The sequence below is a fragment of the Elephantulus edwardii genome, unplaced genomic scaffold (genome assembly GCF_000299155.1).
Source record: "Elephantulus edwardii isolate Elephantulus edwardi_28Jun2011 unplaced genomic scaffold, EleEdw1.0 scaffold00101, whole genome shotgun sequence".
NCBI classification, from domain to species: domain Eukaryota; kingdom Metazoa; phylum Chordata; class Mammalia; order Macroscelidea; family Macroscelididae; genus Elephantulus; species Elephantulus edwardii.
In genome coordinates, this window is record NW_006399851.1 from 4,275,328 (window position 1) to 4,299,764 (window position 24,437).

Below are 24,437 nucleotides of genomic sequence, written 5' to 3' on the forward strand. Positions count from 1 at the left end.
TTCAGGTAATTCTTTGTGGTATATATATACATATGCATAAATATATCTCAACATCAAGAAAACAAAGATTCTCACCACTGGGATGATTGACAGCATCATAAAAAATGGTGAAGAGATTGAGATTCTTAATAGCTTCAATTTGCTTGGCTCTACAATCAACATTCTTGGTACCAGAAGCCATGAAATTAAAAGATAAACTGCAATGGGAAAGACTGCTGTCAGAGATCTCTTAAAAGTACTGAAGAGCAACGATGTCAGTCTGGAGACTACGGCGCACCTGATCCAAGGTGTAGTCTTCGCAATTGCTTGCTATGCATCAGAAAGCTAGACACTGACTAGAGACAATAGAAAGAGAACTGATGCCTTTGAGCTGTGATGCTGGAGAAGAGTGTTGAATGGCATGGACTGCTAGGAGAACAAACAGGTTTGTCCTGGAGAGGGTGAAGCAGGCCTGCTCCTTGGAGTCAAAGATTCTGAAGCTTTGTCTGACATATTTTTGGGATGTTGCAAGGAGGGACTAGTCCTTAGAGAGGGACATCATGTTTGGGATAGTGGAGGTACAGCCAGGAGAGGATGACTTTCAATGAGATGGATTGATTCAGTGATTGGGGTGGCAGGAGTAGGTGTGTTGGAGACTGAGGTTGGCACAGGATAGAGCAGAGTTTAGGGCTCTTGTACATAAGGCCGCTATGAGTCGCAAGCGACTCGACGGCACATAACAAACTATATATAAAACTCTTACTATGCCCATAGAAAAGGAGCTTCAGAGGCCTACTGGGTAAAGAGTTGCACTATTAACCCAAAGGCAAACAGTTCAAATTCACCAAGTGCTCCTCAGGAGAAAGTTGGGCAATCTCCTCCTGTGAAATTTACTGGCTCTGAAAACCTGCTTGAGGGTCAGTTATGAGTTCTGACTCTACAGAACTTAAGAACAAATCCATAGGCAGTTGTTCTGCTAACCTTCTGGTATAACAGCTGCTTACCAGGAGAAAGATGGGTAATCTCCTCCCATGTGCTTTACAGCCCCTAAAACAGAAGCTGGAGCACAGTTACTTGAGTTCTGACTCAAGTGCAAGGACAGTTGAATTGTTTGTTACTTTTCAAAGTGCAGTTCAGATTTCCTTGGAAGAATGAGAGACTGAGTACCCCAAAGTGATTCAACAGAATATATAAAGCCCATGATTTTGAAACATGAGTTTTATTTAAAGGTTGTTTCATTTTTATGCAATAATAGAATATTATTTTGTTTTAACACAAATTCATGTTATGGAGTAAAAAGAAATTACTTTTTTTTTAGAAAAGTGACACCAAAAAAATTGTCTATTTAATTCCTTTGGCTCATGATTAAGGGACACTTCATTCAGGAATTCACAATTCTGATGTGATACTTCAGCGAAAATCATTAAGAAGTAGTAAATAAAAAACTTAAATAGTAAGGGAATTTTGACTTTGTACCAAAAAAAAAAAAAAAGAAGAAAACTAGTATTAAGAAAGTGGGAATTATTATAGTTCATTTCAAAGAGCTTGAAAATTAGTTTGAGATAGCCTTACACAGTGACCGCAGCAATGGTGCAAGTATGTTAGAGATGTTGAGGATGGCACAAGATAGCACACGGTTCAAATCTGTTGTTCATAGGGTAACTATGAGTCCTACTAGGTGTCCTGGCACCTAACAACATCACTATAGCATTTTAGGTCTGAGGAGTGACTAATTATAGAACTATCAAAGTGAATAGATGTTTTGATATATTTATATCTGAGGTTGCACAAGGAAACCAACAGAAAGGCTGAAATTATTCAGTAGGCAGAGGTTATTGAGTATAAAAACAGATATTGCTACCTACATAAGGAAGACTATTATAGTAATTTATGTGTATATAGTGTAGCAAGCCTATAGTATACTCTCACCAGACCAAGAAGGATAAACCTCCTCCTTAGAGGACAGACTGGGAAGCAGTACCTTTGGCCCAAAATGGCACCACTTTGTATAGCATTCTATTCAAAGGCATCAGAAGCTTCTGCACACAGTTGGCTTTGTATATATTCAGCACCCCACACCATCTGTTCTCCCTGGAAGGGCTAGTTCCAAGAAGTAGTTTTAGAGTTAAACCAGTTTCAAGTACTCAGTCATGGGTGTCCTTGAAGCCTCCAGAATTGTTCTCAAGGTATGAAAAAGGCTAGTAGTTAAAATGAAGCAGAATAAACATTTTTTGAGAGGCAGTTAAATGTCTAGCTGTTCTACCCAGCTATCTTTTGAGTATATGAATCACATTCGCTCTATGTGTGATTTCTCTTACAGAAGACATTGCATTTCTTCCTAGAGGTGTAATGACCATTAATCAATGTATGCAATGTGAAACAATTTTGAGAAAGATCAAAATCAGTATGAGCTAAAATATGTATTGGCAATTCAGAACAGCAGAGAACAAAAGTTCTTTGCAGCAAAAGGATCAAAAGTGCTAAAAGGATTGCAATTGCATTTCAAATGAACTGAACATCTTACATCAGAGTATGCAGCTAACCCCTGCTTTTCAAATGGACCTATAATGGCCCTTATGAAACGAGGGAGGAACACTGAGGCTACAGACAGTTAAACGCTGGACTATGAATTGGAAGGTTAGCTGTCCGTCCCCACTCAGAGGAACCTCAGAAGACCTAGCACTTATTGTACTTCTTCAAAATTAGTCTCTGAAAACTGTATGCAGCACTGCTCTACTCAGTACCAGGGACCATCATCAGATGGGATCTACTGGAGGGCAACTAAACAATTACATAAACTAAGATTTACTCTATTGGAAATGCATGTTAAAGTGTCACAGCGCTCTCTTCAGTTTTGTCATTTCTTGTGGGCTCAACATTTTCAGCCACTCAGTTCCACGAGCTGCTCCACGGGAGAAAGATGGGCCTTTTCCTCCAGCGTGATTTACAGCCTCTGTAAAGTATCGGTCAATCGAAGGGCCAACCAACTACGAGTTGGTTGCATCTCGATGGCACAACCACCACAACAGTTCTTGTAGAAGCTGCTATTCCATTTCTAGCACCTGCTGCCACCTGGCAGGAAGTTGCGTTAAATTGAGCGAATATGGAGAAATTAGCCTCATTCCCGCCTTACTCCCAAGAGAGACTACTTAAAATATTAATGTCCCATATTCATACCAAAATCCAAATTCCTTGATATTCCATCCCACCTCCCGATTTCAGTGTGCATTTTATTCCTGTCAACACATGGCATAAACCCAAAACGCAAAGGAGAAAACAATTCAGTCACGCGAAAGTTAAACCAGTCTTGTCTCGATACCTCCTTCCTGCCTGGCACATATCTTAACCCTACAGATGCTAGCCGAGAGTTAGATCCAAGAACCACGTTAAAAGGAGATGCGTGCGGTACAGCATTACTTCCCGCAAATCCGAGCACAGGAAGCCAACCCGGACACACGGAAAAGAGGGCTTCCAGTGTCCCGCCCCGTTGCCCTCAGATCATCCTAACTCGTGGCTTCCTCGAATATGCCTGTTTAACCTCCCTTCCCTCCCCGCCCCCATTTACAATAAGAATAATATCCTCGTGTTCTTTTTTGCCTCTTCTTCTCTTAGAAAGTCTGCATCGGCTCCAAGCTGACACTCTCCACGGACGCAGGCGCTGACGAGACAGCCCCAGTTCCGTGACGCATAATCTGAGCGCCTCCCAGGAAGGACCCCGCCCCTCGTGCGCGACGTTTGGTTAGGTTTTCGCGGAGTTGAGTTGTCAGCTGAGCACGTGAGCGTTTGAATGGAGCTCGTCGCCGGGTGCTACGAACAGGTCCTTTTTGGTTTCTCTGTGCACAGAAAGCCCGAGACGAGTGGCGGCCTCGAGGTGAGACCAGGGGACTTAGGAAGGCGTTCGGTTAGGGTCTCATGGCAGCGGTAAACATCGGGGTAACTCATGCGCATGTCTGATGCTTAGGAATTAACTGATTAATCAAACTCTGAGAATTTAAGGAGTTAGCCCTTTAAAACATAAAACGTGCATTAAAAAAAAAAATCAAAATACTTCTTTGGTTGGCAGTGGATACAGTCCAGGAAAGAAGGTTGTGTTTTGATACAGGCGAAGAAGTCATAGAGGGTTAGTTTAAGGGTTTCATCTGCAAGTTGAGAACTGATTTAGATTATAAAAATTTAACGAAAAGAGCAATCCACTCATTCATTGGCCTTCTCCTGAAATATTACGGAGAGTTTTAACTGGGTCGAGGTAACTAATAAAGTGATAGCATTATTTTACTATTCATTGAGTAAGGCCTTCTGGTGGTCTGATTGGTAGGGATATTCATAGACTGTTCAAACTCACCAACTACTTCTCGGGAGATGGGCAGACTTCTTTTGGATTTAAAGCCTCTGAAAACCCACTGGTCAGCTGTGAATTGGTTCTGACTCTTAAGGAACATAACATTCAATGAACATTTACTGGGGGCTAGGCAGTGGAGATAAAAAGGGGAGAGAAAAAAAATCCAGAAACATCCTCTGTATACTCCATATAACGGTGAAGGACTGAGGAGACAATGGTTATTCTTTTACTAGATGTTTTAAAAGTTGTCCAGTAAGCAGTCTGTAGTCATACAGATAGAACGAAAATCAGATCCCTCAACTTCTAGGCCAGTATTAGTATTTCTCTTTAAATAATTCTAGGAAGATATTTGAAGCCCTTTCATTTAGTACTTCTTTATGAAGATGTCAGTCTGGAACTAACCAGAAAATTGGATGTCTATTCCTTAACTAATGGGTTTGTTGTTGTTGTTTTCTTTTTTGTAGTCTTTTGTAAATATGGCTTTGAACATTGGCCATGGGTGGCATGGTTGAATATTTGAAGATAATGCTATTATAGTATGCTGTAGAGTCAGAGCCACCTGTAACTGACCCTCTAATGGGTTTTCAGAGGCTGTAAATCACAGAGGAAATTGACTTGGCTTCAGCAAAGCAGCTGGTGGGTTCAAATTTTTGGGCTTTGGGTTAACAGTCCAATTCCTTAATACTACACCACCAGAGCTCCTTCATATTTGTAATATAGATGCTTATGATCCATTCACAGTAATCCTCACAATAACCCTCTAAGTCAAATACCTTTATCCCCACATTCCTGATGGAAAAGGTGAGGTTTAGGTAATATCGACTCAAGGCCAGCCAGCTGACATTTTGGCAGGTCCACAGGAATCGTTTACTCTTGACACTTTGACATACTTTCTCTGTTGTTACCATATGCCTGGAATCCATTTTATCCCTGTAGGACAGAGTATAACTGCTCTCTGGGGCTTCCAAGGGTATAATGAATGTCTAAGGAAATAAACTGCTACATTTGTTTCTAGAGCTGATGAGTTCAAACTGCTAACCTTTTGGTTAGCACCTGAACGCTTAATGATGCCTTTGAGCTGTTTTGCGGAGAAGAGTATTGCGAATACCATAGACTGCTAGGAAAACAAACAGATTTGTCCTGGAAAGGGTTAAACCGGGTGGCTCCTTGGAGGCAAGGATTCTGAGGCTCCGTCTAACATACTTTGGACATGTTGTGAGGAGAGACTGGTCCTTGGAGAAGGATATCATGCTTGCGAGGGTGGAGGGACGGCGCAGGAGGGGAAGGCCCTATATGAGGTGGATTGATTCAGTGACTGGGATAATTGGGATGGGAGTGTCAGAGACAGTGCGATTGGCACAGAACAGAGCAGAGTTTAGGGCTGTTGTACATAGGGTCGCTATGAGTAGCAAGCAACTCGACTGCACATAACAACAACAAAGGTACCTTCTTTAGCCAGTATTGCTTAGTCTAGACAGGCAGTTAGTTGCCTAGATGATCAACACTGCTTTCATTTCATGTATGTTGTTGTTGTTGTTAGGTGCCATCAAGTATGACTCATATTAACCCTGTGATCAAAAGATCTGAACCCTGTTCTATCCTGTGCCATCTACATACTCCCTGACACACAGGATCCCGTTGTAGTCTCCTTGTTAGTCCACCTGGTTGAGGGTCTCCTTGTTAGTCCACCTGGTTGAGGGTCTTCCTCCTTCAGTAACCCTCCATCCTTCCCAGCATCATGTCCTTCTCCAAGAAATAGCCCCTCCTGCAACATGCCCAAAGTATGTGCGGCGAAGCCTCATCATTCTTCCCTCAAAGAGTACTCCAGCTATACCTTCTCCATGACATACTGTTTGTTCACTTGGCCGTGCATGGGATGTTCAGTACTTTTCTCCACCACCACAGCTCTAAAGGATCAATTCTTCTTCAGTCAGTCATTGTCTCTCAAACACAAGTAACAGTTAATTCTTTGATTTAAAAACCCCTCAAAGCAGTTCCTTTATTCAAAATTATAGAGGAACTGTTAATGTTATTTAGGAATTAGTTTGTAGTAAGCACACTTACATAATATTTTCTGTATATTAAATAAATACAGAATATCTCTTGTATATTCAGAGAAGTTTGTTAGCTTTTGTGTTTTTTGACTGATACTTCTTGACATGTCCCTCTTAATATAAAGTGTGTGTATGTATTCTGAATCATGCTATAAAGTCCAAAAATTATATGACAGCCTACTGCTCCTGAGACCTAAACTTTGCTTTTTTATCTAGGGTTGATATTGGTACTAATGGGATTATATTTTTGTTTCTTTTTCTTTATAGCCTTGTACTATATTTTGTTTATTGTTTATCTAATAGAATAAAAACACCAGTAAAACAGGAGCTTTGATCTTTTGGTCACTGTTGTACCTCAGCTGCTTTAAGATATTGCCAAGCACAAAGTAAAACCAAAATGCCAAACCCATTGCTGTCAAGGCAGTTCTAGCCCAGCAACTCTGCGCACTCAGTATTAGAATGAATAAAGTCAGGTCAAAATCTGAATATTGAAATAAAGTAATAAGGAAGTCTCAAATATAAGGAAATATATAAGAAGTTAAAGACTTGATGAGATCTTAAAAGGCCTGATATTCTCTACAGCTGTTTTGTAGAAACAGCTGGAGTCGTCTCACCCTCAGCGTGCCTGCTTTACTCCATTTTCAGGTGATTTTTAAACAAATACCTGTGCACTATTTTGTCTGAGTCAGAATTGATGTGACAGCACCTAACAACAACATATGTCTGGTTTCTTTCCCATTGGTAGACTTCACTGTTAGTTTTCTTATCTCCTGGAACTCTTTGCTTCTTGAGCACCAAGGTATGACTGTGACATTGATGGTAAGTTTCCTCTTCCGCAGAAATGGACTGCTGTGGCTGACTTCACTCACCATGCCCACACTGCCTCCGTGTCAGCAGTGGCCGTAAACAGTCGTTTTGTTGTCACTGGAAGTAAAGATGAAATGATTCACATTTATGACATGAAGAAGAAGATAGAGCATGGGGCCCTAGTACATCACAGTGGTAAGATAATTGGTATTGTTTAAGATAAAGTGGAGATGTTACTCTTTATTTGCTTTCAGTTAAACAGTTTACTATGTTGCAGTTTCTGTGCTAGGGAATACAAAAAATGAAAAGACTGGGTTACTTGTAGTTGCTTACAGGCTGCATTTAATTTCTGAAGGGAGGCCCTCTTTTTCCTTGTGGGATTGTGCAGTGGATGTCTCACTGACAGGTTCCTTAAAAATGACATCTATATTTAATCTTAAAAGTTGTTGACCAGTTGAAGTTTACAAGGCTAAGAAAGGGCAGAGTAGGCGCCGTAAGGAGAGCAAATAACAGCATCATAGAAATAGCTAACTTTACTGTGGATGCCAGTGGACCCAAAATGCCTTTGTGGCAAAGAAATTAAACATTCAGCTACTCGCTGAAGGATCAGTAGTTTGAACCCACCATGTGCTCGGAGTAGAAAGTTCAGACAATCTGATACCATAAAGATTACAGCTTGGAAAACCTGTGGAATAGTTCTGCTCTGCCCTAGAGAGTCACTCATGCAAGAATCAACTTGACAGTAGTGGGTTTAATTATCATGGGCCCAGCACTGGACTAGGATCATACAGTTAAATCTTTAGGTACAGAAAAGAAAACCTAGATTCAAAAGGTGATAAAGCTAGAGGGCTCTGGTGGCCTAGTGGCAAGAAGCTGCACTGCAATCCCAAAGGTGCACAGTTCAAATCCACCAGATCCTCCGCTGGAGAAGGAGGGGCAAGCCTCCATTGCCAGTAAGATCCCGATTTGAAGGTACACAACAAGAAAGAAAGAAAAAATAAAAAAGGTGGTAAAGCCCTGAAGCTAAAAACTAGACCTTGAACTTCAATCTGGAATCCATATTTTTAACCCCCCTAGGTTCTTAGGGAAATAAGCAATTCATTATTACAATGTTTGGAGTGCTTGGAGAAGTAGAAAGGGCTAGGTCACAGAGGTCTTGGGGGGGGTGCAGGTTGGGGATTAAATGAAGAAGCAGGGTGTATTACAGGTCTGATAGGTGTACTGACAGTTTTCATATAAATAGGTGCCAAAGGAGAACACTGAAGGACTTAATTGCTCAATTGGGTAAATGACTGCCCATTTGAAAAGGATGACTGTTAATTGAAATTAGAGGTTTTGGATCAAGAAAAATAATTTTGTAGGATATTTTTAATTTCTTCTGCAGCAAGCCACAGACATTTTAATAGGGTGAGGAAGTTACATAGTGTGTACAATAGAAAAACTGAGTTACAGGGGATTAAGGCCCCTTTTTTTTAGAGAACAGGAATATTTCAGAGAGAGTGTAAATCCTAGTCCAGACCATAGCAGAAAAGGGAATATTGAAATAAAGCAGGTTGCGAATTGTTCGGATTCCTCATGCAAGTAAAAGTTATGCTGTGGTTTATTAAATGTACAGGAGCATTATGGAGAAGTTTGAAATAGTGTGAGAATTGTAAAAATGTGACTGAGAAACACAGCAGATAAAATTGGAAAAAGGTGCTAATAGACTTGCTCGTCCTAGGTTTGCCCCACATTTTCAGTATGCTTTAGTTCTTTTAAAAAAAAGTACTATCTACAAAGCCAAATGAAATGATATGTGCACATACAATACTTTCTTTGCCCTTAGTATTAGTTTCTCCTCATTTAAAAAGTTGCTTACATCAGCGCATTTTTCACCTTTCAGTGAGGTGGTTTCTGTTTGTGACAGTTACATTATTTTATCACAATCTTGACCCTTTTAAGTAAAATTTTTAATTTTGATCATATAAATATTCTGATTATATAAAACTGATTTAAAAAATTATTATATAAATAATGCACCGAGGCACATGATTTCTGCTGTGAAGTCCTATGGAATTTAGTTTTGTTTTTGACATTCTATTTATTAGTTGTTAAAAATGTGCATCACAAAACATACACTAGTGTAGTAGTTATTACATGCACACTTGACATTGACTGCATTCTTTGAGCTATGTAGCTATGCTCACCTTTTCTTCTGGAGATGTTCTCCCTCATTAACATAAACTCACTCTCATGTTGTCCATACTAAGCTTGTAAAAGATAACAGTTTTCCCATATCCTTACCAATAATTGTTGGTTTTTGGAGGTGATTTTATTTTCAGTTTTGCCATCTTTATTGTTGTTAAGTGCCATTGAGTTCACTGAAGCTCATAGTGACCCTTTGAACAACAGATCTGAATATCTTGCGCCATCCTCAGTCTCCAGTATGCTCAAGCCCACTGTTAACAGTCACTGTGGCAGTGCCTCTTGCTGAAGGTCTTCTCTTTCTTTGACCCTCTGACTTTCCTACCATGTTGTCTTAAGATTGGCTTCCTGCAAAAACATGCGCAAAGGATGTGAGTGAAAGTTTGACCATCCCTGCCACTAAGGAAGACCCCAGTAGCACTTCCTCCAAAACATGCTTGTTTGTTCTTTTGGTAATTGTGTTAGAAGAGTTCCCAAGTCAAATTCTTTTCTCATCCTTACTCATTTTCTAACATTTAGATACATGCAAAAATATGGCTTGGATCAAGTACTCCTTAGTCTTTAAACTGACATCCTTGAGATCGTTGACATTGTATTTTCCCTATGCAGCATGTCTTTTGGTTTCTTGACTGTTGTTACCATGTAAGCATGTTACCACTGCTGGATCCAAATTAAGATGAAATTTTTTACAACTTCCGTCTTTTCTCTATCATGATGTTGCCTGTTGGCCAAGTGGTAAGGATTTCTGTTTTCATGTTAAAGGCAATAGCCTTTGATCTGCAGTAAATACTTGAAGTCTTTTACAGTTTCTGTATGCAAGCTTGTGTCATCTGTATGATACACATTGTTAGTGAGCCATCTTCTAATCCTGATGCCATGTTCTTTTTTTTAAAAAAATTTATTTTGTATGTGTGTGTGTACTGTCAAATAGGATCTGAACGGTACAGGAGGAGATTGTTCCTCTTTCTCCCACAGAGCATCTGGTGGATTCGAACCACATGCTTCTGGGATTTCAGTGCCGCTTCCTGCCAGCTATGTTCTTCTTTATATAGTCCAGCTTCTCAAATAATTTGCTTACCTTACAGATTAAGTAGATATGGAGAAAGGATACAGCATTATCACACACGTTTCCTAAGTTTAAATTGTGCCGTATTCTCTTGTTCTGCTTGGACAACTGCATCTTGGTTTATGTATAGGTTTTGTCTGGGCACAATTAAATAAAGTGTTTTGGGATTTCCAATCTTCTTAGTGTTACCTAATTACTAGCAAGAAGTTTCTTATTAATGTACTAAGAAGACCTACTTGCTAGTGAGATTAATGACAGTGTTCAGTAATTTCACTTTTCCCCCAGTAAGAACAAATATGGATCCTTTCTAGTCAATTGGCCAAGTAGCTGCCTTCACATTTCCTCAGTAGAGGGTAGTAAACATGTCCAGGTCTGCATTTATTTATTAAAACATGTCAGTTGTTACTCTGTCGCATCCTTGGGCCTTATATTTTTTGCCAGTGCTTTCAATGCAGCTTGAACTTCTTTATTACCTTTGGTTCTTATATGCTGCTTCCTGAAATGGTTCATTGTTGACAGAATCCTTTTGGTACAATGGCTTTGTGTAATCCTTCCAACTCCTTTGAGGCTTGCTGTGTCATTCAGTATTTTGGCTATGTTGTTAGATGCTGTCAAGTATGCCTCATAGGGACCCTATGAACAGTAGATCCGAACCTTGTCTTACTGCCATTAATTGAGACATATTACAGCGTTCACTGTGTCAGTCCATTTTGTTGGAGTTCTTCCTCTCTCTCACTGACTTTTCCAAGGATGATGTCCCTCCCCAAGGTATAGCCTCCCCTAACAACATGCCCAAAGTATATGAGATGAAGATTTGTCATCTTTGCCTCCAAACAGCTGTACTTTTCTTTGGCTGTACTCTAGCTTTACTTTTCCCAAGACATACCTGTTTGTTCTTTTGGCTGTCCATGTCCATGATACTCAGTACTTATCCCCAGCACAAGTCTTATTCATTGCCTGAATCAGGTGCACCTTAGTCCTCAAGCTGACGTCACTGCTCTTTGGTTATTTTGAAGGTCCCTGACAAGTAGACTTGCCTAATGCAATCTCTTGACCTTTTGACTGCTGGTACCAAGATTGTTGATCTAAGTAAGATTAAATCATTGACAGTTTCAATCCTTTTCCTGTCATGATGTTGTTGATGAGGATTTTTGTTTTTTTGATGTTGAAATGAAATCCATATTGAAGGCTGTAGTCTTTAATCTTCTGTAGCAAGCATTTCGAGTCCTCCTTACTTTGAGCCAGCAAGGTTGTGTGATGTCCGTAATGCAAATTGTTGATGAGTTCTCTGCAATTTATCATTCCTGGCAGAATAGATCATATGATTGCCAGATTGAGAATTGCCAACACCAGTCCATCTTAGCTCACGGATGCCTAGGATATTGATATTTATGCATTCCATTTCATTTCTGACAACTGACAATTTTTCTTGATTCATGCTTGATACATGGGCAATCTCCTGTGCAACTTACAGTCTTGGGAAGTGGGCTCTAAGTCAATTCCTACTCAGTAGCAATGAATTTGAGTATTTTTAATACACTTAATGGTGTTTTCATTGGATTTTCCCAAAGGAAGGAGAATGCAGTCCTTAACTTGTGCTGAAGAGGAAGAAAAAGAAAGGAAAGAACTCAACATTACAGAATCAGATTTGGGGGACTAGCTATAGGGTTTGATTCCTGCAATGGCAATCAGAGAAGATAGGTACCACCTTAGACATTCCATACGACATGTTGGTTTCTAGTAGTTGGAGTGATAGCACTCTTTTTTCTTACATAGTTGTTAGCTTCCCAGATAAATATCATGCTATCTGAAACTAGGCTTTGCATGATTTCAACATCTATTTCTCTTTTCTTTTCAGTCTCCCAATTCCAGTTCATCCAAAGAAGGTTTCATGTTTTTGTTAGGCTTGTATGAAGTAAGATGAATCTGTGTCCATCCCATTAGTACCAAGTGTCCAACAAGATAAGATTGATTAACTAAAAGGGATTTTCTCAGGTAGCGAATAAAGGAGGTAGAGCTACTGTTTTATTCTGTCCCCTGTATAAGGTTCTGTTTTTTTGATAATTGATAAGCTCTTCCCTGTAGAGTCAACTGTCATGAGTAGAAGTAGCATAAGATATAGGAAAGCATAATTTCCGCAGTACAAAACAGGCTGACAGTAGAAAGCACAGGGAGAGATTTCTGAGCTTTACACTGTGAGAAGCACACAGTGGCGCCCTGCCACAGCCCACTTATTTTCAGTGCGTCCGTCAAAAGCAAATTTATTTATTAGATGCTTTAGCTTCTCCAGTAGAAAGGATGTAAAATGGACTATATCAGTCAAAGGGGGAAAAACTCATTTTGTGAAGGACAGAATTGTGAATATTTAATTATTTCTCTGACAATTACTAGGGATGACAGAAGTAGAATAGATGCCTTTGAGCTGTGGTGCTGGAGAATAGTATTGAATATACCATGGACTGCTAGGAGAACAGATTTGTCCTAGAGAGGGTGTGACCGGGCTGCTCCTTGGAGGCAAGGATTCTGAAGTTTCATCTGACATACTTTGGGCATGTTGCAAGGAGGGCCTAGTCCTTGGAGAGGGACAGTGCAAGAGAGGAAGACTGAATGAGATGGATTGATTCAGTGACTGGGGTAAACAGTATAGGTGTTTCAGAGATAATAAGGTTGACACAGGATAGAGCAAGGTTCAGAGCTAATGTGCATAGGGTCACTATGAGTCGCAAGGTACTTGATGGCACAGAACAGCAACTGTCATAACTGCTCAGCTCTGCAGTTTAGTGCAGAACCAACTCAAGATGATAGCAGAACCCTGAGCTACAGCATTGTAAGCTGACAGGCGCGAAGTCAAAAGGAAGAAGGAATTTTTACTTGCAGTTAAGTATGTGGTGACGTGTGTCTGCTTTCATGGACTAGAAGAATGCTGTCTTATTCTGCCGCCTTACCTCCTCCTCTCCCAGTGTCCCGAGCTGTGGAGGAAATTCCAGATTTAGGCAGAGTATTTTGTGAAGATCTTGGAAGTACAGTCAAGTTTTTCATGTAATGGAGATTCCAGAGGACATTAATTGCTGTTCGTACATGCCATTGAGTCAGCTACAACTTACAGTGATCCTGTGAGCAATAGCTCTGAACTCTCCCGATCCTGAGCCGATCTCACCATCTTGGACACACCTTCCTGCAGTCACTGTCAGTCCATCTCATCTAGGGTCATCATCTCCTGAGCTATCCCTCCACCCTTCCAAGCATGAGGTCCTCCAAGGACTGGGTCCCTCGTGACAACATGCCCCAAGTATATTAAACAGAGTTTCATAATCCTAAATCGTTGCCTCCAGGGAGCAACCTGGTATTAACCTCTCCAAGACAGACTTGTTTATTTTCTTGGCAGTTCTTAGTTGACACATTAGTTGAGTAACATTTTATAAAATTGTTCTAACAGAGTAGATGAGAAGTATATGGAAGTTGAATCAGTTCATTTTCTGGAATTTTTATTTCAAGAAAAAGAATTGGATTCTGAGTGATTAAGTACCCATCTCATCTCACTGTTTGAAGTGTAAAAGCCATATGGTTCTACATCTAGATTTGTTCTCTAGAGTAGCTGGTTAGTTTTGTTTGAGTCTGGTTAGATTGCTAGCTAGCCGTCTCCTAAATGTGCGATTATAAGACATAAGGCAAGAAAGTGTGGGCTGATTAGTTCAAACTAGACTACAACTGGATGAGAAATATTTGCAGAGGCTTACAACTGTTTTTATATGTAAAAAAAGTTCCATTTCAGTAATAGAAAATTATTTTACTTATTACTTGTTAGCCTTGACTAATAATAGAATTTGTGTTCAAAATGAATATTAATTACCTGTCTTGGTTTTTTCATAGGCACAATAACTTGTCTGAAATTCTATGGCAACAAGCATTTACTCAGTGGAGCTGAAGATGGCCTAATCTGTGTCTGGGACACAAAGAAATGGGAATGCCTGAAGTCTATTAAAGCACACAAGTGAGTCTGGCTGTCCTCATTGGTCTTCTCGATGTTCTGGTGAAGTTGTCAGCTAACTGTTGGTTTTATTTTAGAGGACAAGTGACCTTCCTCTCTATTCATCCATCTGGCAAGTTGGCCCTGTCAGTTGGTACAGATAAAACATTAAGGTAAGTCATACCCAAGAGCACTTTTGTTAAGCTTTTGTATTTGTTCTTTAAGTGAATAAAAGACACTTCCACCAGAGTGTCTGTTATGATAATAATTAGGCACTGTATTTGTGTTTTTCCATTGTTCTTAACCACTTAGGATTGTGATACAGAGAGAGGTTGAAATCTCTTCATGATGGTATAATACAAATGGCATGCTCTACATTTGACTTGCACTGTGCACTCAGTCATTGTGAAAAAGAGGTTGGTCATAAAAAGGAAACAATTTAGGAGGTGAAATTCTTTGCAAAACATGAGAGTGACATTTCTTCTTTATAATTAACCTTTTAGATGTTACTTTAAGGAAAGAACACACATATAAGTAGCTATATGTTTAGTAAAACTCATTTCTTCCTTGTTTCTTGAAGTATTCATTGTTTTATTAGTCTCTTCACACATAGTTGTTGTATTATTGTTGTGTACCATCAAGTTAGAACCAACTCAGTTATGCATCAGCAGGTTTTCAGAGGTTGTAAATCATAGGGGGAAAGATTGCCCATCTCTTCCCATGGAACAGCTGGTGGGTTCGAGGTGCCTGCCTTTGGAGGGGTAGAGCACCTCCTTAACCACTAATAGTATTGATTGATGATCATGGAGTAAGTCTGTTTCCTCTTTTGTAGAACATGGAATCTTGTGGATGGAAGGTCAGCATTCATAAAAAATATAAAACAAAGTGAGTATTTGTTGTTTTAAATGTATTTTCTAATAATGGAATATGATCGTACACTTATTTTTGTGTGAATATGCATGTATACATTTCTTACATAATGGTGAATGCTGGTTACCTTTGAGAGCAAAGGCTTTATCTTATTTTCACAGTTGAGATCACTGCCATCGGTTAGCTCTGTGACCTTGGATAATTGTTTGAAAAATGTTTATTGTGCACTATATTGAGTTACGTTATTTAACTCACAAAATGTGCCATAAATTTGTTGTGAAGATAAAGTAGTACACATTATTTATATGTGAAATAAAAATATTCACTGTTTTTTTTTATTACTGTGTAATGTCATTACAGAACACACAAAAAAAATGCTTGCTGTCTTTCTTTTCTTTTTTGAATTTCTAGGTGCTCAAATAGTTGAATGGTCTCCAAATGGTGAAAAATACATAGTAGTCACAGTGAATAAAATAGACATCTACCAACTGGACACTGCGTCTATTAGTGGTGCCATCACGAATCAGAGAAGAATCTCGTCTGTTACATTTCTTTCTGTAAGTGATCAGTGGTGAAAGTTTATTGTGTATTGTGCTGGTCACAACTGTCAGTGACATTCTGGGCCACCTTTTCTCTGTCCTAGGAGTCTGTCCTTGGAGTAGCAGGAGATGAAGAAGTCATACGGTTTTTTGACTGTGATTCACTAATATGCCTCTGTGAATTTAAAGCTCATGAAAACAGGTATTTTAATTGGTCTGTATGTAAGTATAAAAGAACTGTTGGCGTGGTTGGTAGATCCTTTCTCCTGTCTTGGTCATTTCGTGCTACTAAAATAGAAAATACCCAGTTGGGTAGATTTAACTCAAATGTAGCTTCTCACTATTGAAGAGATTAAAAGCCTGAATTCAGGGGAGCTCTGGTGGCCTAGTGGCAAGAAGCTGTACTGCAACCCCAGAGGTACACGGTTCAAATCCACCAGATGCTCTGCCAGAGACGGAGGGACAATTTTCTCCTGTACCTGTCAGATCTGATTTGATGGTACATGCACAAAAAATAACAATAAAAAATTAAAAATTTGAAAAAGGAAAAAAAAACCTGAATTCAGGGTGCTACCGTCAGGAGACTCCTTTCTATCTCTGCCTGCACTCTGGAATAAGATCTTTTTCTTTATTATGTTAATGAGGGAGGATTATTGTGAACTGTGTCGTAGGTCATTCTCTTTTGAAATATGAAAGAACAGACCAAATAAGGGTATTGGAGGACAAGGTGCAGGCCTTGTACCATTACTAAGGAACTTAGAAGTAAAAGGAGAAAGAGACAAGGATCTTTCTCTCTTTGAAGAAGGGCATCACTACCAGTTTTGGGGTTGTGTTGAGCCATTGTTTTTGATAGAATTGTCATTTCCATAATATTGAGTGAATATAACATGAATTTGGAATATTTTTTTTTATTTATCCAAGTTTCCTTTTGGTTCTTGTAGTAGTGCTTTGTAATTTTTTTTATGAGTATTTTCTGTACTATTTTCTCTGGTGGCCTAGTGGTAAGAAACTGTGCTGCAATCCCAAAGCTATGTGGTTTGAATCCTACCAGTAGCCCTCAGGGGAAGGATGGGCAGTCTCTTCCTGTGCAGTTAATTTGTATCTAAAAACTCACTGGAACTGTACATTTTTAATTCCTTTTTATCCAGACTCATTGTAAATAAATGCGTTTTTTAGGTTTTGTTTTGTTTTAAAAAAACAAACCCCAGATGAGAGTCAGCGGTGAGTTGGTTACCACTCAGTGGCACACAGCAACACAGTGCTTACTGTTTCTGAGGAGCAGTGTCAGTAAGGCTGGTTAAAGAACTTGGCCAGTGTTACTCTACTCTTAGGTCATGACACTGGGATCTAAACCAAATACTGCCTAACTTGATCTCTTTTTCTTTCCTTGTCATTTTTAAAAAGCTGATAATGCTGTTAGAGCTTAATGTACGTCATTTACATATTCTTTTGTATCTCAGATTATGTTTTAAATTATAGTTGTTTATGGTACTGCAGTCAGAATAGAGGTCCTGATTCTTAAATACTGTAAGCAAGCACATAGTTGAGCCATTTAAAATGTGAAGACATGTACTACGCTTTTACCATTCACTCATTGACACAGTTTTTCTGGAGCATCCATTGTGAAGTGCCGTGCTGGGTTCTGCTTTTTCATGGTTTTTACATTATAGTAAAGATGATCATTGGAAATAAATCTGATCATCACAAGGAACTACAAAGATGTGAAAGGATGATATAGACTGCAGCTGTGTCAAATTCAGTACTCGCCCCATCCATGGCGGGCACTGGCCCAAAAGGCTGCCAAAGAGACCCTGTAACTCATAGGCCCTGCTCCTCTCTCTTGAGCCTCAGGGATAAATTTTGTTACAGACATCATACTTCTAGATCTCCAGAGTAGGACAGGGTAGACTGAGAAGCCTGTGCCTCACCAGGTGATAAAATGCTGCAGCTGTTGGTATTGTCGCCATGTACTTTCAAGTGGGATCTGACTAATAGTGGGCCCTGTAGCAAGTTTTCAGAGGCTGTAAATATCATGGGAGGAGATGATTGTCTTTCTCCTGCAGATGTGCTGGTGGAATCAAACTGTGTACCTTCGGGTTCATAGTACAACTCCTTACCATTAAGCCACTTGTTGTATATCATAGAGTCAGAACTGACCCTTAGCTGACCCTCCAGCTGGTTTCCAGAGCCAGTAAGTAGCACAGGAGATTTCCCATCTTCTCCCTCAGAGGACCTAGTGGCCTTGAACCACGTTCCTTCAGGATTGCAGTGCAACTTCTTGACATGAGGCCACCTACAGCACCCTAAAAGTAAAAATAAATAATTTTTTTTTTAAACAAACACTGTTTGTTTTAACTGTTGTGGTTATGTGTGATTGAGTTACAGTTGACTCGTAACTGACCTTCTAGTGGGTTTTCAGAGGCTGTAAATCACACAGAAGGAGATAGCCCATTCTTAATGAGGATTCAGACTGCCTGCTTTTAAGTTGGTAGCACAGCTCCTTCCCCACTAGGTTACGAAAGCTCCCTTTAGAATAAGTAATAAAGAGGATAATTTATTTAGGTAGCATGGTCCAGGAAGGAGGCAGGAGACTAAGAAAAGAGCCACAAGACGACCCCAGGCAGCCAGGAGACAGCGCAGGGGAGAGGTCACAGGTGCGCTAGGAGCTGACATTTTCTGTGTGAGATACATTTTTAATTTTGGACTTTTTTTCTTTTGCTCATTTCTCACTATGGAAAAATGCAAAAGCAGGCAAGCGAGCCTCATATACCTTACTACCTACTTTCAGAAATTTTTACCCAGTCTTTTTTCCCTTCTATGCCCCAGCCACTTTTCTCATACATGCTTTTAATGCAGATCCCAACTTTGTTGCATTCTAAGTCTGGAGTTTCCTAATTTGTCATACATTTTTTGAAGATTGTTACAAGGCACACCTGAAAGTAGAAGAGGGTCAGTTAGTCCACCTCCATAGTCCTGAAGGAGGAAGAGAGTAGCTTAGATGGGGCACTGGCGCCGTAGAGGAGAAACATGGATGCCGAGGGAAGGGCCGGGACGCCTCACTATTGGCACAGTTCTCCCCCTACTGATCTTCTAGGGGTGAGGAACTTTGTTGACTTATTCTTATATCCTTTGTGATCCCGATTGTTTATTTCCATTGTTATCCCTAGGACCATCCTCTTTATTTACAGTTACTATCTCAAAGCACACTCTATTTGTTGGTTTATGGTTGGGACTCACTTGCATAGGCATCACCAGAGCCAGCAGTGATGGATAGAAAACAACTGGCACAAGGAAACCCCACTCTGGGGGCAAACCGAGTGTTTTCTTTAGGTGTCCTTTCTCGGTGGCCACACAGATGCCCTGATTGTCCCATCCGTGAGTTGTGACAACAAAAGCCAGATGCTATCCCATGGGGAAGCACACTAGTGACTCAGCATCCAGAATTTTTCTGAAGTCTGCTCACTTAAACACATAACAGAATTTCAGGCTCCCTGAAAGAAAGTGGGTGCTGAGTATAAACCACACTGTGCAGTGAGCTTGGGCACAGTGAGCCTTTTATATCAGGTTCCCAGACACCAGCCATTGACCACTGACCATCCTTCTGAGCAGATCAGTTAAGCATAGCAGTGCAGTTAAGCCTCCTCTATTCACTTTTTTTTAAAAAAAAATTATTTTGTGTGTGTGTACCGTCAAATCGGGTCTGACTGGTATAGGAGGAGATTCTCCCTCCTTTAGCAGAGCATCTGGTGGATTCGAACCGCGCTCCTGTGGGATTACAGTGCAGCTTCTTGTCACTAGGCCATCAGAGCTCACCTCACACTTTTTTTTTTTTACATTGTCATTGTAACTTTTTCTTAAGAGATGGTTGCTTTTTTTTTTTTTAAGTTTAAAATTAATGTCATGCCCACTGCCATCAGGTTGATTCTACCTGAGAGAGAGAGTAGAAAAACCTTAGGATTTCCAACTGCCACATCTTTCACGGACCACATGGTGGGTTTGAAACACTGACCTACTGATGAATGACCAAACACTTAGCCATTTCACCAGAAGTGCTCCTTCCTGAATTTCAAACCTAGATAAAAATGACCACCTGATTCAGTGATAAGGCAAAGATTGAAACTGTTTGCCAACTGTAGTAGGAATGTGAAGCATTTAGAGTTTCGGGCATTAGTAGAGTGCCTGAATCACTTCCTGTAGGGAAGAAAAGAGCTTTATGTTAATACTTCTGTCCTAGGGTGAAAGACATACTCGCTTTTGAAATTCCGGAGCATCACGTCATTGTTAGTGCGTCAAATGATGGTTTCCTCAAGATGTGGAAGCTTCACCAGGATAAGGTCAGTATTTTAGCACAATGTAAGTGCATTTTAATACAAGTCTCACTGTGAATGCTATTTTGGGTTGAATAAGGTGGAAATAAGCTTTTTCAATCTCTCAGGATAGAGATCTCTGGTGGCCTAGTAGTGATGAGCTGGGCTGCCATCTCCGAAGCACACAGTTTAAGTCTGACAGCTACTCCGCAGGAGAAAGATAGGCAGTCTCCACCTGTACAGTTTATGGCCTCTGCAAACCTGCTGGGGGTTCAGCTCTGAGTTGGTTCCGACTCAGCAGTGCACACCAGCAGCAGCAACAACCTCCCAGGTGTGATTGGTGCTTGGTTTTGCAGTGAAGGTGCCACAGTGTGTGACTTGTGAGTCTGAGCTGGCAGAGGCCACATTTCTTTTGCCACTTAGTCATAGAGGTGCTGCTTCCATCCTTGTTGCCTCCTCAGATTCTTTCTTCATAAGGTTTTGTAGGAAAAAAATACTCCAGTTACTTAAAGAAATTCGAGACCATTAATCTGCTTTGGAGTTAATAATAGTTTTGAGCTAGGTAATTAGAAATTTCTTTCCCCTCTAAAATCTCCTTGCAGTAGTGGATATCTCTTGATTTATTCTTCATTTCTTCTAATCACACATTTTGTCAGCATGGTTAGGGGCTTGCTTCGTGCAGGGAGGGTACTCTCTTAAGCCCTAGAAATGAACAAGTTGTGGTCCCTGTCTTGGGTAAATTTGAAATTTCCATGTGCTGCTTAGGTCTTGGGGGCACTCTGGTGGTGGTGGTCCATGGTGAGTTGCACTGCTAAGCCAGAGGCTGTGTGTGCAGTGGTTCAAATCCACCTAATACTCCTTGGGAGGGAAATGGTCAGTGTCTGCTTGCTCTGATTTACAGCTGCCCAGTGGAGGATCTCTCTGAGTCAGGATTGACTTGACAGGCCCAGCAGAGAGTTTTGAGTTTAGTTGTTAGGGAAGTTTTTGTTTGCTTTAGATAGTGGCCATATGGATGGTATGATAAAGCCAGTCATGGGTCAGGAGAATAAGTTCCTGCCTAACATCGTAACAGATTATGGATGAAGTAAATTGTAACGAGGTTCCTTCGAGCCAACTGTAACTCAGAGTGACCCTGTGAATAACAAACAGCTTGGAGTCTTGCCCTCTCTTACACTATCCTCACCATCTCTGGATGCCTGTTGTTAAAGTCACTGTGTCAGTCCATCTTGTTGAGGGTCTTGCTCTCTCTTGCTGACCTTCCGTCTTTGTAAACATGGTGTCTTTTTCCAAAGACTGACCTCTCCTGACAACATAGCCGAAAGGATGTAAGACTAAGTTTTACCTCCTCATTAAGGACACCCTGGCTGCACTTTCCCCAAGACATAGCTGTTCTTTTGGCAGTTCAGGAGATATTCCATGCTCTTCTTCAACACCACAACTCACATATATCAATTCTTCTGTCATTCTTACTCACTGTTCCAACTCGCAGATGAATAGGAAGTAATTGAAAAGACCGTGGCTTGGATCAGGCTCTGTGCTGCCAGTCCAAAGGCAGGTATTACCAGCTGTTCACAGGAGAAAGATGGGCAGTATTCTGTGGATTTATAGCTCCTACAAACTCACTGGAGGGTCCACTGAATCGGTTCTGACTAGACAACTATGAGAAGTAAATAGGCTGATGTTAGATTTTTATCTGTGCTGTGACTTCCCACTGTGGCTTGTTACCTACTCGAGTGGTTTTTTTTGTGAACATTTAACCAGAAACAGTGTCATGGGACATCTCACTGGATAAAATATTCTTGCTGAACATGGAGAATACCTAGATCGTTCTCAGATGTTCAGATCCAAACTCTATCCTAGATAAGTACTGAACATAAGCTGCTAGCATTTTTCAGTTGAACCCTTCATTTAGATGCTCCATTGCTGTCAAGGTCCCCATCTCATATTTGGATCTTCATTCCATGTGTCATTAGTAGCAATTCATTGTTTGCTATGGATCAAGGAGGTAGTCTTTCTTCCCATTATGTGTTTTGTTTGCTTTATATCCGAAAGCTTCAAAACACATTGTGGAGGTCGAATGAAATTAGACTCTGTGTGTAGCTTATTTCATCTATAAAAGCAAGTTGCTCTACTTACCTGACAGAGGCAATACCATGATCACAATTGTCAGGACACCCAGGGTGAAGCACATCCATTGCAATCCAGCTGTGCTAACCCCTGTGATTTCCCCAAGTGCCTAAAACTCAACTGCATAATTTGTGGGTGTGCAGGACTACATGCACATAATCCCCTGTAAAAAAAAAAAGCTCAAGTGACCGTCATCCTGCTCCCACTAGGAATTTATATGCTGAAGTTATTTTTGAAAAATTACTGTATTTTAAAAGCCTTTGATTGTGCTAGAAATTTATGCATTTAATGTTTAATTTATAAGTGGACGGTCGGCTACAACTTAAAATTTTCATGCATTAGCCAGTTTACAGTAATGTGAGATTTAAGTGGTTTGTTTTTTGTTTTGTTTAGGGTTTAAGTGTCTTAAAATTGTGTTTTATTTCTGTTAATCTTATATTTTAAGTGAAAAGTAAAGAATTTTAAAGAGATTGTCTTAAAATTAATTTTTCCATGTTAGTGCACTTTTTTATTCTTATTTTAATGTCTTTGGAAGTAAGATATATTTTTTTAATTTTCATGTTTGCATAATCTGCCTAATTCAGTTTATTGAGATAAATGTATGTAACGATATTTAATGCATTTAAATAGTTCCTAAAAGGCTGCCGTTGATAATTTGATAGACCATCTTTTAACCAGTGAGACATTATACTGGAAAAAGTACATTGAGTTTTAAATTAAGGTAACTTGGTTGTGGCTAAAGAAAAGTAAGTATGTAAATCTCCCTCATTAAATATTTGTTATGAACTTCTATTCTTTCTCTTTTAGAAAGTTTCCCCATCTCTACTCTGTGAAGTAAATACTAAAGCCCGACTAACCTGCTTGGGAGTGTGGTTGGACAGAGTGACAGACACGAAGGAAAGCCTCCCTGGAGCTACAGAGCCTTCTGTTGGTAAATGAAGCTGATCTGTTTTTTCACATTTCAGTAATCTGTTGGTAATTGAAGTGAAAACCCAAATAACTTCTTGTCATTGACAACCTTTGTTCATTCTACTAAAAGGAGCAAGACATTCTTTAAATACAGTATCTCTTTTGTTTTAGTAAGTAAAGAGGAACAGCCTCCAGTCAACCAGAAGGGACTTGGTAATGAAGTGCAAGAAGAAGGAGGGCAGCCTAGACCTAACGCAAAGAAATCTTGTTTAGCTGGAAAGAAAGGAAATAGCCTAGTGTCACCCAAGAAGAGGACAATGGCTAAAGCATTGGAAAACAAGAGAAAAAAGAAGAAAATATAATGTACCAAATCTCCGTTTTCTTCTAAGAGAAAGCTTTTTTTTTTTTAGTAAGAGCAAGAGGGCATTTCTTCTTTTGGAGAAAGTTACAGTTTGAAAAAATACCATTAGATGGTTTCTTAAACAATGATAAAATTATTTTTGACAGACAATATTATGATCAGACATCATATGTAAACTATTGTATGATATGTAATTTTTACTGTTATGCAAATAAATTTTTTGTTTTTCTCAAAATAGAGGAGAATTCTTCAATTTTCCCTCCACTCCACCCCTCAAATATAGAGAGAATGGAAAACTGCATAGCTTTGTCTTCTTTAGTCTTTCTAGTGAATTTGTTATTGAAATTTTAATGCAAATTTTGGTACTGAAAGGGATAAAGATTTTTTTATACCAGAAAGTATATTGTTGTTTTGTACCAAAGAGATGAAACAACTCATAGATGGCCTTCCATCAGGTTTTTAGAGGCTGTAAATTACACAGGAGGAGATTGCCCATCTTCTGCAGAGCAGCTGGTGGATTCAAGCCACCTGCCTTTCAGCTGGTAGTGCAACTTCTATTCACTAGGCCAACAAAATTTGCTATACAGTATATTGAAACATTTAATAATTCTGGGTATACAAAGTAAATACACATATGTAGCATATTCTCCTTTTAGAGCTCAGCCTCCCAGATAATCTGTTCTGCATATAGATTAAAAAGGTACAGAGATAGGACACATCCTGGCATACACCCTTCCCAATTTTGAACCATGCAGTGTTCCCTTACTCTGTTCTAATGACTGCCTCCTAGTCCAAGTGTAGGTTTCACATAAGCATGATCAAGTGTTCTGGGATTCCCGTTCTTCTCAGAGTTAGCCACAGTTTGTTATGGTCCACACAGTCAAATGCCTTTGCATAGTCAATGAAACACAGACATTCCTCTGGCACT

At 39.8% G+C, this 24,437-nt stretch overlaps 1 protein-coding gene across 1 annotated transcript; it reads left to right on the plus strand.

The window, feature by feature from the left end:
• The first annotated feature begins 3,750 nt into the window (after window positions 1-3,750).
• On the plus strand, window positions 3,751-23,510 carry PAK1IP1 (PAK1 interacting protein 1). The gene is made up of 10 exons (XM_006891600.1): window positions 3,751-3,850; window positions 7,212-7,374; window positions 14,300-14,420; window positions 14,495-14,569; window positions 15,229-15,281; window positions 15,678-15,823; window positions 15,910-16,007; window positions 20,040-20,139; window positions 23,047-23,170; window positions 23,320-23,510. The coding sequence occupies exons 1-10, from the start codon at window positions 3,767-3,769 to the stop codon at window positions 23,508-23,510; spliced, it is 1,155 nt and encodes a 384-aa protein (XP_006891662.1). The 5' UTR covers window positions 3,751-3,766.
• Window positions 23,511-24,437: the final 927 nt, after the last annotated feature.

Coding starts and splice junctions, on each gene's coding strand:
- PAK1IP1 (XM_006891600.1), top strand. CDS start 3,767: ATGGAGCTCGTCGCCGGGTGCTACGAACAGGTCCTTTTTGGTTTCTCT. Junction 14,570..15,228: donor GGTACAGATAAAACATTAAG/GTAAGTCATACC, acceptor CCTCTTTTGTAG/AACATGGAATCTTGTGGATG. Junction 15,824..15,909: donor CGTCTGTTACATTTCTTTCT/GTAAGTGATCAG, acceptor TCTCTGTCCTAG/GAGTCTGTCCTTGGAGTAGC.